Source organism: Geotrypetes seraphini, chromosome 15, assembly GCF_902459505.1.
Source record: "Geotrypetes seraphini chromosome 15, aGeoSer1.1, whole genome shotgun sequence".
Taxonomy (NCBI): Eukaryota; Metazoa; Chordata; class Amphibia; order Gymnophiona; family Dermophiidae; genus Geotrypetes; species Geotrypetes seraphini.
The window spans coordinates 13,545,135-13,561,900 of NC_047098.1; the positions used below are offsets into that span (position 1 = coordinate 13,545,135).

The 16,766-nt window shown below is 39.6% G+C and overlaps 1 protein-coding gene across 3 annotated transcripts in view; it reads right to left on the minus strand.

Annotated features, from left to right (window-relative positions):
- The window catches only part of KCNAB2 (potassium voltage-gated channel subfamily A regulatory beta subunit 2), a 131,585-nt gene that overhangs the window by 78,786 nt on the left and 36,033 nt on the right, over positions 1-16,766 (minus strand). For 2 of the 3 annotated variants that reach the window (XM_033921894.1, XM_033921895.1), the window contains exons 2-3: positions 10,493-10,622; positions 4,562-4,603 (exon numbers count right to left, since the gene is read on the minus strand). In XM_033921894.1, the coding sequence (XP_033777785.1) occupies positions 4,562-4,603; positions 10,493-10,569 (119 nt within the window). In that variant the 5' untranslated portion in view covers positions 10,570-10,622. The remainder of the gene's footprint in view (positions 1-4,561; positions 4,604-10,492; positions 10,623-16,766) is intronic. The other variant, XM_033921896.1, reaches the window with a different exon arrangement.

The window sequence follows — 16,766 nt, forward strand, 5'->3', positions numbered from 1 at the left end:
TATGGCCGAGTTTTGTATCAATTGTAGTTGTCGGATATCTTTTTGGTAGATACCCTTATACAATACATTACAGTAATCAAGCTTAGATATGACAAGAGAATGTATTAGAATATTGAGAGATTGAGGGTCTAGAATGTTTGCGAGAGAACGGATCATAATGAAATAATTTTTTACTATACAGCTAATTTGTGGGCGACTTACTCTTTGTCTACTTTCATTATGCATGTAAACTTGTAACCCGTTCTGGGCTCTTCTGGGAGAATGAGCTAAAAAATTGTCTAAATTAAAAAAAAAATAAAAAATTTTGGGATGATTTCTTTATCCCCATTCCGTCTTGGGGAAAAATGCTTAGTAAATCAGGGCTGAAAAATTAAAAATAGATGAAAACATATTTTACAGTCGTTAGAACAATGTTAGGGCTCCTTTTACAAAGCCGCGTTAAGTTTTTTTTTTTTTTTTTAACGCCAGTTGTGGCGGTATTAGTTCTGACACTCATAGAAATCCTATGAGCGTCGGAGTCAATACAGCCGAGGCCAGTAATTAAAAAAAGCCTAACCTGGCTTTGTAAAAGAGGGGATTAATTTGCTTTACTAATCCAAAACAGCACTGAATAAATCATGTCTTTTTTTTTTGGGGGGGGGGGGGGGCGGGGTACTGTATTTTCCTCCTGCTCCTTCAAGATCAAGTTTAATCAGAACTACAGTTGAGATCCAATGCACGAGCTTTAATGTGCAACTCTGCTTCCTCCCCAACCTATCAAGTAAGGTTATTGCACATGACTAGATGGTAGGATGTAGCATGCGCAGGCAAAACACACAAAAATTCTACATGTATCTACTAGGAAAAAAAACAAACAAAAAATAAAGTAGGGCCAAAAAAGATGACTTCTGCCCAGGATATAATATTTTCAAAACAAATTTATTGCATCTTCTAAAGAGGTTAGGGCTCATCAGCTTAGAAAAGCGATGGTTTGAGGGGTTGATATGATTGAAGTCTACAAAACCCTGAGTGGTGTGGAACAGGTACAAGTGGATCGACATTTTACTCTGCCAAAAATGACAAAGACTAGGGGACGTTCGAAGTTACAGGGAAATACTTTTCAAACCCAATAGGAGGAAATGTTTTTTCACTTAGAAAATAGTTAAGCTATGGAACGCATTGCCAGAGGTTGTGGTAAGAGCGGATAGCGTAGCTGGTTTTAAGAAAGGTTTGGACAAGTTCCTGTTATTGAGACAGACATGGGAGAAGCCACTGCTTGCCCTGGATTGGTAGCATGGAATGTTGCTACTCTTTGGGTTTTTGCCAGATACTAATGACCTGGATTGGCTACTGTGAAGACGGGCTACTGGGCTAGATTGGCCATTGGTCTGACCCAGTAAGGCTATTCTTATGTTCCCCACTTGTGTGTATATTCACAGAACCCAACAAGGTACCATGTCTTGGCAGTGACCCACATTCACAGGTGGTTATCAAAGAGAAGCAGAACAGACAGACTCCTATCATCTCATATGTACAAAATAAAACTGAGGATTTTCAGGACAGGCAAGAGCAGTGGTCTCAAACTCGTGGCCCGGGGGGCACATGCGGCCCGCCAGGTACTATTTTGAGACCCTCGGTATGTTTATCATAATCACAAAAGTAAAATAAAAGTTTGTTGATCTTATGTCTCTTTAGCTATAAATTACAAAATTATTATTAAGACTTAGCTAAATATAAAGATTTATAAACTATAAAGAGTGTTTACTTCATGCAAAATTGTCATTTCTTTAATAAGACATTAACTACTTTTTCTGAGGCCCTCCAAGTACCTACAAATCCAAAATGTGGTCTTGCAAAGGGTTTGAGTTTGAGGCCACTGGGCTAGAGTGAAGGGAGGCAGAGCACAAAATTGTTAATGAGGCGATCAGAGGGCCGTTACCCACCAGTTTGAGAATGACGTGTCTATGGTACTAGAAATATTATTGTGTGTTTTTCTTGTAAACTACCTAGAACGTAAGATTGTGTGGTATATACCGGTTTGTATAGTTAAAATAAAAACAAAATGGCACATCCTCCCCTAAGCAGGAAATCTCTCTCTTTAAAGTGTGACAACCCATTATTACTTCTCTCAGACACATTAAAATATTATATATTAAAACCAGAAGATCATAAACTTCCCTCTTAACACCCCCCTCCCCAAGAACCCTAAATAGGAACAATATCCCAAAAAACAACAAAATCACACTTACCAATAAAACTCATTGTGCAAGACATGGTAATTTTCAGTACACAAACAACAAACGTATAAAAATAAAAAACTGAGACAAACTCTGGTTTCTCTCTATAGGAAACAACACACACACTTGTGAAGAAGGAAGTGCTGAAATAAAGGGAAAAGATTCTGACAAGGAAACTGAAAAGTCTGAAAGAAATTTCATGAAAACTTCCCCAAAACGTGTTAAGTCGTTTTACATGGCACGGGAGAGATTAGTGCAAAACAGAGTACTTGTCTTGTACAAACAGCAAAACCAAACAAAGAAAAAGGCAAGAGAGAGGTCCTAATCAACCAATATGTAACCTTTGTTGTTGGTAGAAGTAAAATCAAACACGTTTGTTCCTGAGAAAAGCCAATCTCAAGTGTCTGCAGTCAGACCTCGGAACAAATCTTGAGGACAAACTTCAATGCAGACTATCATTGACGGTTTATATCTCAGTTTTGGTCTGAATTTTTATAATTTTATTAAATATTTGTATTTAAGAATTTATTGATATTAACAGGAGTTGCCATCCAACAAATAACACATAATTGGAAAGACTGTAGAAGACTGAATTATTGTTTTTGGTGGTCTTGTTTGTCATGTGTATAAAATGGAAAGAGCATTGGCTGTTCAAAAAGGTTATTATAATAAATTTAAGGATGTGTGGGGACCTTTATTAAATTATAGTAATGAATAAGTTACACTTTTCCCAATCTTAATACACATGTGGATTGGGGGGGGGGGATTTCTTGTTTTTCCATTAAGAATATATAGATGATTGCCGTAAAATATTATATGTGGTATATATTAGTTGTATATGAATTTGGGAGGGGGTGGGGGTTAAATCTTCTTGATGTATGATATTGAAAATTTTTCAAGTGATGTTGTATTATATTTGGTTGATATTTACTGTACACTTGATGTAAGTTTAAAAATGAATAAAGAAAAAAAAAAAAATAAAAGAATGGAGTGAAGTAGTACTTAACTTGACGGAAGATCTCTGTTTCGCCCGAATCAATTTATTACATCAGGCTTCTTCAAGAAGTTAATCACTATAATTGTCAAGTTAAGTACTACTTCACTCCATTCTTAAATACAAATATTTAATAAAATTAGAAAAATTCAGACCAAAACTGAAATATAAACCATCAATGATAGTCTGCATTGAAGTTTGTCCTCAAGATTTGTTCTGAGGTCTGACTGCAGACACTTGAGATTGGCTTTCTCAGGAACAAACGTGTTTGATTTTACTCTTAAACAAAGTTTTTTTTCTTTATGGTATTTTTGTATTTGATATACGACATTTGCAAGGTGATTTTGATACCTTTGTTGTTGGTTACATATTGGTTGATTAGAACATCTCGCTTGCCTTTGACTAGAGAGGTTAGCCCATTTTGCAGTTACTGGTCACAGAAATTTGATCCTGAAATCTGTTCTGTACTTGTTGCACAAAAAACAGAAGGAACTGCAAAAGTCATGTACAAAATGCCGAGTCTTTTATTAGAATCAATAACACACAGTTGTCTAAAGAAAGGTTTTTGTCGTTCGACAATTATTGCAGACTCGTTGGATTTCTCTTTTGATTTGTCTTACGTACTTGTTGAAAGAATATTATTTTGGGTATTGACAAGAAAGTGCAGTTACTATCAATATGAGGTAGCTTAGATAGAGTTTTTCAAATCTCAGGATAGGTGACCTTCGCCACTACTGAGGATGTGCTTTTTCTGGGCTACCAACAAAGCATTGTAGACAACCTTAAGTCCTGATATTCATGAGAAAGTCTGCATACAAAGGAGGCAGTAATTGCAATTTTATCTCATGCATATGCATTAAAATATCCAGAAAACTCAAACAGGCCAATGTCCAAGATGTTGGAAGTTTCTTACTCACTGCTTATTGTAATTGTGCATGGTTTCACAAATACAGTACTATGAAAATGAAGAAAACATTTGCTTGGATTTTCTACTGCCAGAAATGACCTCAATCTCCTCAGGTTTAGAACATTTTCAAACTGGGACCATTTAATGGATGTTACTATGCCTCTGAATAGACAAATGGATTGAACCAACGTGCAAGTTTTTCCAACTTATCTTGAAAAAAAAGCTAATTACACATCCAGACCTCAAAGTACTTATCTATACAGTATTTTGAATTCTTATTTTTCAGAGTACCAGAATGCAAAGGAAATGTAATAAAGTTGCAAACAAATCCCTCTCTCCCACATCCTAAAAAAAAAATGTTCTCACCAAATTAATAGAAAAAATATGCACTGTTGCTTTACTTTTCTAACATATCTTGCAACAAGAAATAAAGAGCTTAGATACCTGTAAAACTGGAGCTGTCTTTTGGGACTCCCATACCGAGCACTTTTGAGCAGCATGGAGAAAAGAGAACATTCCACAAATCAAAATTTTTAAGCTTGCAGCATATACCCTCTCATCTGCCCCATAACACATCATAACCAGAGTTCCTCTGATGCTTTAGCACAGCGTGGATGAAAACAGTTTTGGACTTTAGGATATCCATATTAAGTATTTTAAATTTCAAAATAAAAAGGCTTTTAAAACAAAACAAACTAATTCATCTACTGTCTTGGTCAGTGAATTTTTACTATTGCATATTCCAGTGCATCGCAAAATGTGCCACGGTGAGACTCCGGGTGTGCCAGAAGATGCCGGCGAGGAGGCGCTGCCTGACTGTTTATGGGATGTGCCTTGTGGTGAGAGGCACGCCCTGTAGGCAGTCAGCCGGTGCCTCTGCACCCCCGGCAGGCTCAGGGTCCCATCTTGAGGGCCTCTGCGCACACATGCGCGAGACGCAATTGCACTTCCGGATGCTCTCCAGCCACGGCCCTGAGTTCAGTATGTCGTGGCTTTTTTTTTATTTTAAATATTTTATTTATAAATTTTTCATTCTTACAATAAATTAATTGTACATAAAACTTCAATTATCACATGAAAAATTGTGATTACAAATAATTCATCTTATCACAGAAAATATAACCCTCCCCCTTTTTTTCATTTCTTAAATCCATATAATATACATTCCCCTCCCCTCCCCATTCTTATATAATCATTACTAATGTGCTATGAAATCTGATCATTGGAATATCGAGTCAATGGTTCCCAAATTTTCTTAAAATTATGAATATTTCCCTGTTGTAATGCTATTGTTTTTTCCATTTTGTATATATGACAGACTGAATTCCACCAAAATGTATAGTTTAATTTGGTATAATCCTTCCAATTTTGAGTTATTTGTTGCATGGCGACCCCTGTCAATATTAATAATAGTTTGTTATTGTTTGCTGAAATCGGACTCTGAGTTCTCATTGCTGTACCAAATAGTATAGTATCATACGAGAGTCCTACATGATTTTCTAGTAATTCATTAATTTGGGGCCAAATTAGTGTCCAAAATGCATTTACACAGGGACAAAAAAAAAATTAAGTGGTCTAATGTCCCAACTTCTATTCGTGGCTTTAAAAAGTTTGCGAGACACTGGCGTATTTCCATATTGTAGCGTACTCACTATTTTTTTTGTTTTGTTTTCCTTAGATATGCAAATATTATCAGTGTAATTATATTTCAGACAGCAAGGGCTCCTTTTATCAAGCCGCGCTAGCGGTTTAATGCGCGTAATAGTGCGTATTAAACCGCCGGCCGCGCAGCCGCTACCGCCTCCTCTTGAGCAGGCGGTAGTTTATGGCCAGTGTGGGGGTTAGCGCGTGATGAAACGTCACGCACGTTAACCCCGCTAGCGTGACTTGATAAAAGGAACCCTAAGTTCAAAAGATAATATTGAACTACCATATATAAACAGTGACATTTTCTGACTATTCAATGATGTTTCATGTTTCATTGGGATTTTATATACCGCCTTTTATATACCGCGGTTTTACAATCAGGTACTCAATATGATCCAATAACTATTAAGAAGAGCAAAACTGTTTACCTGTAACCAAGGTTCGCCACAGACAGCAAGATTAATTGAACAAATAGGTGACACTATATTTCTATAGCACCCTCTTAGACACAGTCTAACCAAAAGCAATCGACAAATACAAGATAAATCAAACACACATTTGGGTGATGCTGTCCGCTGCTATTGACACACCAACTAGGTTTTTCTCTACATCGAAAAGAGTTCTCATTCAAACGTCATGTTTTTATTCTGGTCAAAGTAGCTTCAAGTCCATCAATGATTTCTCTTCAGAAGAACAAGAATTAATAAAAAGATACTCTGGATTTTTGAGTTTATCTGTAGAATCTAGTATTTGTTCTTACCATGAAGCTTTGATTCTGACCAATTTCTACAGAAATCCTGCTATAATCCCTTCAGGAAACAGAATCACAAAAATGTCAAAGGTTTGGGGGTCAATTGACCTTGCTACAGCTGATCATCTGAAAGCTATTACAAAGTAAGACTGTAAACCATACCAAAAGCTTTGTCCATATTATAAGCAAGACCTTAATGCAAAGTTGGAAGACCTAGAAGGTTCTCAATATGATTCTGGTAGTGATGACCCTATTAATGTTGCTGAAAACCTCAATGACAGCTTTGTACCTTTGGCTGTACCTTAAGAAGGATATGGTGATACTCAAGAGGGTCTAGAGAAGAGCAACAAGGATGATAAAAGGCATGGAAAACCTTTCATATGCTGAAAGGCTAGAGAAGCTGGGGCTCTTTTCCCTGGAAAAGCGGAGACTTACAGGGGACATGATAGAAACTTATAAGATCATGAAGGGTATGGAGAAGGTAGAGAGGGATAGATTATTCAGACTAGCGGGGGAAACAAAAACAAGAGGGCATTCGCAAAAATTGAAAGGAGACAGATTCAAAACAAATGCTAGGAAGTTCTTCTTCACTCAGAGGGTGGTGGACACCTGGAATGCGCTTCCAGAGGAGGTGGTAGGGCAGAGTACGATTTTGGGTTTCAAAATGGGATTGGATGATTTCCTGAAGGAAAAGGGGATTGAAAGGTATAGTTAGAGGGTTACCTACAGGATGTTAAATGATTAGGGAATAGATCGTGAACCTGGGGGGGGGGGGGGGCTGCCGCGGGAGTGGACTGCTGGGCGTGATGGACCCATGGTCTGACTCGGCAGAGGCCATGCTTATGTTCTTATGTTGGCATGTCCCCTTTAAAATTTCATTGGGTTAGCAGGCAGAATTATTTGAGTTATACCAAGCACAAATTCAGTGAAGCTCATGGGGCCAATAGTTAATCAATTTGCAGCTGTTAGTGGCTTAACTCCTGCTGATATTGAACAAGAACCAGAAAATATGTAAAAAATGTACTACTGACTATGACATTTTGCTGGAGGAACTGAAGCAAAAGTTGGTACTTTCCAATCATAAGGAAAAAAAAAATACAAATTCTGACCCTAGCCCCAAACAGTCGAAGAATTGAGAAAACTGCGAAAGAATTCAGTGTCTTGAGCAAAATGGTAAAAAGAGCCAGGAAGCAACAACTTTGATGATTAATTTATGAAAATAAGTCTGAGTCATAAGCTTAAAGCACGGTAAGCACAACAAGCTTAGCTGCATTGTAAAAAGTCACATCTCTAGCTCATTTGCATGTTAAACAATAGGGTGCCAAAAAAGATGGCTCTGTATAACAGTGTAGCTGCGCATGCAAATGACGCATGTCTTTGGGATCTTAATTCTGACCAAACACACCAAACAACTTCCTTATAAAAGTTCAAAGCTTCTTAATGTGAGTTGATTTCAAAAGTAGATATTGAAGCTCTATAAATTTTTCAAATGCTATATGCTCAGAGACCTGGAGACAATACCCGGAGATAGATTCCCCATATACAGTCTCTCCATCCAATCACAGCATGCAATCTCAAATGTTTTGAAAAATGCCAAAGGTCTTAAACCTGTATTATCGTCACACTGCATTTTAGTGAAATAAATACACTTTTGTTTCGACCCTTCGTCAGGGAACCTTACAGTAACATTTAGAACGAGCTGGAAAAGCAGAGCTCAGATCTCTGTGTATATAATGCAGGCTTCAAAGGCATATAATTGACTGGTTTTGTTGGGTTGCAATGCCTGGACAAAGTGGCTGTTTTGTGTTATACGGAGCGTGGCACTCTGACCTCCACTGAGCTGCCTGTAAGTCTTGAACCGATAGAAATCTAGCCAAAAGATTTAGCATGATTTAGTTTGAAACCCTAGTGAATGTCCACACAAAATTGTATTCAATTTGGAGGAGGTCAAGCATGGATGCTTTCAAAACTGGTCCACTTGAGGTGGAATGACCCAGGTGCTAAGTATGGGCTGTATGGCAGATGGGGTAAGACCATGAGATTCATCCTCACAATTCTCTGTGGTGTTTTGTGTTAGTGGCAATTTCTCCATACGGGATAGTTTTGCACATATGTTTTGTGCGAGGCCTAGTGTTGTCATGTTGCAATAAAAATTTTCTTCATGTGCTTACAAACTCTACTCAATCGTTCTTGCAAAGTTTTCAGGGTTGCAATGTAACGCTCTGAGCTGTAACACCCCCATCCATGTCCCAAAAGATTATCAATCAGTTCTCCTGTAGAAGACTTGCTTTGAATTTTTTCTTTGTAGTTAAATCTTTGTGATGGTACACCATGGATTAGCACTATTTTTCTGGCTGTCATGATCTTGTGAAGAAACTCTTCACCTTTATTCTTGCAGAGTGCTCACTGCAAGCTTCCATTTCACAAGCAATAGCAAAACAGCCTCCTCACAAAGACTCCTCTCCAACTAAAATGAAAGACAGATTTCCAAGAACAGTAAAAACATGTAGCATGTTTATACTGCCATCTATTGATGAATTATGGAGGTGGAGACATTACTTTTCATTCAAATCTCATATTTTCATTTATTTTAGGGGGCACCAAGTGAACTCTGAGGGAGGGAAGAAAAACAAACAAACCCAGAAGTGGGTATGGAAACTGCGAGAAAAATAAAAGTGAGAGGACATTTGGCCACGCAGTAACTCAGATCGTCACTAGGCTGTGATCGATTCATTCTCCCTGTGGACAGAGAACCTAGCTTTATTTACTCTGCAGCTCCTCAGTATCTTTCTCCTCACTTAACTCTCGCTATACTCCTCCTCAGGAACTCCATCAAGTAAGACTCTTATCTGTACCCTTCTCCTCTACTGCCAACTCCGAGTCCAGACTCTCTTCCTTCTATCTTGCTGCACCGTATGCCTGGAAAGATTTCCCGAGTCAGTACATCAAGCTCCATCTCTAGCCGTATTCAAATCTAGGCTCAAAACTCGAGGCTGATTGCAACTCCTAACTCGTACTCACTTGCTAAGTACCCACGTCCGTTTTAATCATTCCCACTTTAAGCAAATTTTCTGTCTGCTTTGATTAGATTGTAAGCTCTGTTGAGCAGGGATTGTCTAAGTGTTTACTGTACAGTGCTGCGTATGTCGAGCAGCACTACAGAAATGATAAGTAGAAGCAGCAGTAGCAGCTCCTGCCCGTCACATTAATTGCGCTTCAAATGTTGCTAAACACACACACAATTTGGCAACTACAGCTCAAGAAGAAGTCTTATAGGTATTACTGGTGGAGCCATCCCATTTGCCTTGCTGGGCATTATTATGCTTAAGAAGGACTTCTCAGGTAGGGTCTTCTTTCCTCTGGGCTGGTGAAGGATGTGAATGCAGCTGTAGCCTTTATAGCCCTTGGGTGAAGAGGGTGGGGAGGGAACTGTGCAATGGCGACACCTTCTGGCCAGATTTAAAGCCCATGATTGCATGTTTCCAGACTTAATTTATAGCTTCTAGCTGAAAAACGTTGCTGCAATCACTGGCCTGAATTAAGCTGGAAAAAGAAATGAAGGGAGGGGGAAAAAAATCCTATATTTTTGTACAAGAAGAATGGAAATGCAAAGGAACAGAAGGAAAATGCAAATCCAAAAAAACAGTGGAAGCAGGTGGCTGCAACTTGCACCTTCAGTCAAAGAAGTCCTTGCAGTATTTGGTCAATGTATGAAGAGCATGCAAAAAAGTGAGCTAACACAGGTGGCTGTGCTCGATGCTTCTTTGGTAATAGTGTATAGAAAAGATTATAGCAAGACCCTGCAGAATATATAAAGTAAAAATTAAAAGAAAGTTAAGGGTCAGATCTACTAAAACCTTTTCCCATATTCATGAAATGGGCCAACAGTGTGCTGTATTTTCTAGCAAATTGCAAATTATATGAAGAAATGTGGTTCATTTCGGGAGACACATGGGGAGAATCTGAAAATCTCTCACCTGTAAATCATTCCTGGAGAGCCAGTCTGTCTGAGCGAGAGTCGGGCTGGAGAGTCTGTGGTCGATTCTGGATACATGGAGCCAGTTGCAGTTGTCCAGCTCAGGTACTATTTCACACTGTAAAGGAACTCTGAAAAAAAGATATTAAAAGCATAAATTAAAAGTTTGCCCAACAGTAGCATCTTATTCAAGTACAGTGCTTTTATGGGACATTCATGCATTAAGGGGGGTAGACGTCTCCTATGAAGAGTCCTGTTATTTAAAGGAACGCAGGTCTACTTTCCCTTATAGCAGAATTGATTAATTGCAATTAAAGAGACTGCAGTTAATGCAGAACACTGCAGTGCGATTATTAATGAATAATAAAAGCTTCTGAACATGTTAGAGCACTTTTAGCTGAATTACATTGGTTATCAATTGAACAGTGCATTTGCTTTAAGTTTATGCTTGTTGCAGTTTTCTGGGCCTCGCTGTGTCTGGTCACATAGAATCGATGTTTCAGTAATTATGCTGTGGTTTTCTTCAGGGTGTGCTTCAAGGTCTGCAGTCATATTGGTGCCCAATGGACTTTCCTGACTCATTCACCTCAAGCCACAACCAATCAGGATTGAGGGCCCACTATAGCTTGTCTATATATATATATATATATGAATTTTGGTGGGGAAATCAGTTGGTCTCTTTTTCCGTAGCATGGAAAATTCTCTGGTGAGTTTAAAGATGTTCTCCCTGTGAAGCTGGGTTATATGTTCTCTTCAACTTCCGTGGCTGGCATTATGCTTCTTGCAGTTTTCCAGGTCTCACTGCGTTGGTTAGGGTTTTTTGTGCTTTACAGTTAGAGGGCCCTTTATATTTGCAAGAACTATTAAGGGACATCAACAAGGTTTCCCTGATGTAACAAATAATCTTGAACTATAAACTACGTATACATGATGTTTGAAATACAAAGCCCGACACTGTGGAATGCTCTACCTTTGGATCTTTGTCAGATCCAATTTTATGGGTAATTTAAGAAATATTTAAAAGCTAGGTTTTACAGGATATATATTTTTAGGACAAGACTAAAACATACACCATGTTAAGTTTAGATTTTATTAAAAGGTTATTCATGTTTTTACTAGCTTCTTTTGCTTAAAACTGAAAAGGTGTTAGCTGCTGCTAGCATTAGTTTAGCCGGCGATTCCATCATGCAGCCTCGGGGCCTTTGCTAGGCCGGCCCACCTCTGACAAAAGAGGAAGTTGCATCATTGGAGGCCGGCCGGCCGGCCTAGCAAAGGCCCTGAGGCTGCCTGATGGAATCGTCGGCTCAGCAGTACCTCTCCTCTCCCTAGCGGCAGCTCACTGTGTGCTTTTAAACGTCCCCACACAGCTGCCACTAGCGTTAGTTTAGCCGCAGTTCCATCAGGCAGCCTCGGGGTCTTTGCTAGGCCGGCCGGCCCGCCTCTGATGATGGAATCGCTGGCTAAACTAACACTAGCAGCAGCTGTGTGGGGAAATTAAAAGCACGCATTGAGCTGCTGCTAGGAAGAGGAGAGGTACTGCTGGTTAGGACAGTGGGCCAAGAACAAGAGAGGCCAGGGACCAGAATTCAAATCCCACTGATGCCACTTGTAACCTTGGGCAAGTTACTTAGCCTTTCATTGCTTCCAGTACCAAAATTAAGTGATCCTTTTACTAAGCTGGGGTAGAAAGTGGCCTTAGCATGCCCTTATATGTGCTTTTTCCATATGTTAAGGCTATTTTTTTTTACCATAGCTGAAAAATGGCTAATTTTCTGTTTTCCTTATTAATGGCCATGTTTTATTTGCCATTAGTGCACGTCATTACAGAAAGCGCATGAGCACTCAACACCTATTTTGTGGGCGATAAGGACTTATACACTAATCCTGCCCTAATCACTCAGAGTGCAATAATGTAAGATTAGCGCAAAAATATCCATTCTCTGCCCACATGCCCCTCTGTAGGAAAATACCACATCTTTTAATGTGTAGTTTGCGCATGCAGATTAGGAACTTACTACTGGACATCCAAGTCCCGCAGTAAGTCCTCTTAAGCTGCAGTAGGCACACACTAGGAAAAATACCTACTGTACTTCGATGTAACTCATTTTGAGTTGCTACTTTAAAAAAAAAAAAAAAAAAAGGACATGTCTTAAATCCTAAAACGCATGCTATGAAACTAGCTGCTTCTCCAAACTGGAGATGGCTTTCCTTCCAGCTCAGAGTGAGGTTTATCAGGCTTCTACTGCAACAAACTTAACAATATTCCATTTTCCAACTGAATAACTTATAGAATATTCTCATAACTTACTGTATTTCAGTTCTAGGATTTCTGATATTCAAATCAAAAGCATTTTATAGTAATATCCAAGCATAAGAGGTACCCAGACTTTGAAAATTCTGTCAGATATTGGAACGCAGCAAAAAGCTTGAGAAAATGTAACCCTGGTAGATCACACCCATCCATTTTAGAGATCCTCATACTGCAGGATTAATGATTTAAACCAGAACTTAACTGACTGATACTTTGATTAGTACGAGATTTTGATTAGTATGAGACAGCCAAAGCCATTTCTAGTCATGTAGACTTATTAGATCGGATTAAAGTGCATCCCTACAGCACCATCTGGTGGACATTAGTCAAACTAAATTTTTACTGATTTGGATTTTTAAAAATTAAAGCAAGGACAATATGCTCTCAAAATATGCATCTTAACAGGCACCTGTGTGCTGCAATCATATCTATACAAAATTAAAGCAAACATTCAATTCTGCCAAGTCATAATTATAAGTGCAAAATGGAGAAAAACAAAACACCCCCGTGACATTTAATTTGGCAAATTCTCAAGGCACTATTCTAGTTACAGCAGTGAGTCCTCTTAAGTGGGACTGAAAAGTTCTCAGCCCAAGCAATAAGGGAACGACGTTGAGCCATGAAACTTACAAGTTATTCCAGATATTCATTCCTAAGTGCAACACACTTGGCACATTGTGTCTGAAGTTTATGTAACCCTTTCAAAATATACTCTGATGTCTGGTCACTGAAATACTGCTCCGCTGCAGCAATCACCTCAGAATCACTCAAAAAAATATCACCCTTTCAAACATTTTATAAGGTTTGGAAACAGAAAATAGTCAGATGGAGTAGGATCTGGTGAGTAGGGTGGATGGTTTATGCAGTGAAACCCCAACTGCATCAATAATATCCATTGTTTTGCCAATCTTGTGAGCAGGTACATTGTCATGCAAAAATAGAACTCCTTTCCGCAGCTTCCCTCTCCTTTTTTCTTCCAATGTCTCCTTTAATTGGCACAGCAAATTACAGTAGTATTCTACATTAACTATTTGGCCTCTTGGAAGATAGTCAGTCATTAAACACCTTCCTGATTCCAAAACACTGTGGCCATGACCTTTATTGCTGACTTTTGGGTCTTGAATTTCCTTGGCCTTGGAGAACCTCAGTGCCGCCATTGCATGAACTAGTTTTTTTTCCAGGATCATTATGGTATAACCATGTTTCATCAACTGTAACTAGTCATTACATAAGAACATAAGAATTGTCGCTGCTGGGTCAGACCAATGATCCATCCTGCCCAGCAGTCCACTCATGCGGCGACCCCTAGATCAAGACCAGTGCTCCAAATGAGTCCAGTCTCACCAGTTTAGCATGTACTTGTCCAACTTTGGCTTGAAACCCTGGAGGGTGTTTTCCCCCATAACAGACTCCGGAAAAGCATTCCAGTTTTCTACCACTTTCTGGGTGAAGAAGAATTTCCTTACGTTTGTATGGAATCTATCCCCTTTCAACTTTAGAGAGTGTCCTCTCGTTCTCCCTACCTTGGAGAGGGTGAACAGTCTAAGTCTATTCCCTTCAGTATTTTGGATGTTTCGATCATGTCCCTCGCAGTCTCCTCTTTTCAAGGGAGAAGAGGCCCAGCTTCTCCAATCTCACTGTACGGCAACTCCTCCATCCCCTTAACCATTTTAGTCACTCTTCTCTGGACCCTTTAGAGTAGTACCGTGTCCTTCTTCATGTACGGCGACCAGTGCTGGACGCAGTACTCCAGATGAGGGTGCACCACGGCCCGGTACAGCGGCATGATAACCTTCTCTGATCTGTTCGTGATCCCCTTCTTGATCATTCCTAGCATTCTGTTCGCCCTTTTTGCTGTTGCAAGTCCCTTTCCTGGGAGGTCTCTCCAAGTACCACCCCGGACATCCTGTATTCGTGCATGAGATTTTTGTTCCCGACATGCACTTATCCACACTGAACCTCATTTGCCATGTCAATGCCCATTTCTGCAGCTTGATTATGTCACATTGCAGATCTTCACAATCCCCCTGTATCTTCACTACTCTGTATAACTTTGTATCATCCGCAAATTTAATCACCTCACTCGTCATACCAATGTCCAGATCGTTTATAAAGATGTTGAAGAGCACTGGTCCAAGCACCGAGCCCTGTGGCACCCCGCTGGTGACGCTCTTCCAGTCTGAGAATTGTCCATTTACCCCCACTCTGTTTCCTATGCTCCGGCCAGTTTTTAATCCACGTGAGTATTTCACCCTCAATTCCATGGTATGCAATTTTCCAAAGTAGTCGTTCATGTGGAACTTTGTCGAACGCCTTCTGAAAATCCAGATATACAATGTCGACCGGCATTGGTACCAGCTCACTGAAAATGCTGCAAAATCAACTTGGAAGTGTCTACTCAATGTTGCTTCTTGTCAGCATTCAAACATTTGGGTGCTTGGCTGACAGCTTCTGCATACGCGGCTGCTCATAGATTATACACCCAACACGTTCCCTGGATATCTGTAGTGTCTCAGAAATTGTTCTAGCAGATATTCTCTATCTGCCAAAATCAATTCATGGACATGGTCAACAATTTCAGGAGTTGACATCGTTTGAGGTCTCCCAGACCTTGCTTCACTGTGGAGTATGATGGGGCATTTGTCACTCAATATTTGCATCATACATTCATGGATTTTCTTATGAATTTCCTATTCCTAATCTAATCTTCCATTTGTGTGTTGCTCTAACCTAAACAGGCTCTAGATGGCTTACAAAAGAAACCTACAGAAGAAACCTCTAGATGGTTCTGTTGACATGGTTCAATCAATGATCTGAAACAATGTCAAAAACATACGGTAGTATTATTATTCTGTAAATTGGCACTTTGCAAAATAAAATAACACTGTTTTCAGCTAGTGACAAAATAACAGAATTTAGACTGAGAACATTTCAGCACCCCCTTCCCCCTGTAGTATTATTCTCAGACTACATCTTAATTGTGATAATGGAAAAAAAGGTGGAGAGCAGTGGAACAAAGCATAGAATGCTACACTTGACACACTGACCGATTTTCAAAAGTCTGTTTGTGAGGAACTAGCTAACCTGAAGGAGGTGGATGGGGTATATCTGAGGGTACTATGGGAATTTAAGGTCTGTCCCTTTCAATGCTTCTTTAGAGTCTGGAGAAGGGTGGATGAAGTTCCTGTCCAAAAAAAAGCAGAAGGAGGTTGGGAACTATAGACCGATTAGACTGATCTCTGTGGTGAGCAAATTAATGTAGCCACTTCTAAGACAATAGTGAGATTTCTGGAATCAAATGGATTGTAGGACCCGAGGCAACATGATTTTACTAGAGGTAGGTCTTTCTTTGACTGGGTGACCAAACATTTGGATTTAGAGGGTGTGCTAGATGTGGAAAGCCTTTGACATGGTTCTGCATAGATGACTGAACTGGGTTAGAAACCAGTTAAGTGGAAGGAGATAAGAGTTCACTCTGAGGAAAAGGATATTTGGACCTTGTTGCAGCATTTTTTAACATCCTTGTGAGTGGAAGAGCTGACTGGTTGACATTACCTCTTTGCAGATGATACCAAACTCTAATACAGCACCAAGGGAAGAAGTGTAGATGGAAAAAAAAAGTTGTCCCAGGACAGAGCCCTGAGGTCCACTGACTGACAGCAGGATGGTGGTGGAGGAGGATCCACCACTGCGATGGAAAAGATAGGAAGATAACCTTGAGATAACAGAGCCCTGGAATTCAAGTGAGGACAGCATACTGATGGTGATTTACTGTGTCAAAAGTTGCAGATAGATCAAGAAGGATGAGGATGGAGTAGAGGCTTTTGTATTTGGCCAGGAGGAAGTCATTTGAGACTTTCGTAAGGACAGTTTCTGTAGAATGAAGAGGACGAAAGCCTGATTGAAGTGGGTCAAGGACAGCTTGAGAGATGAAAGAAAATCAATTTAATGGCGGTGAAAAGCA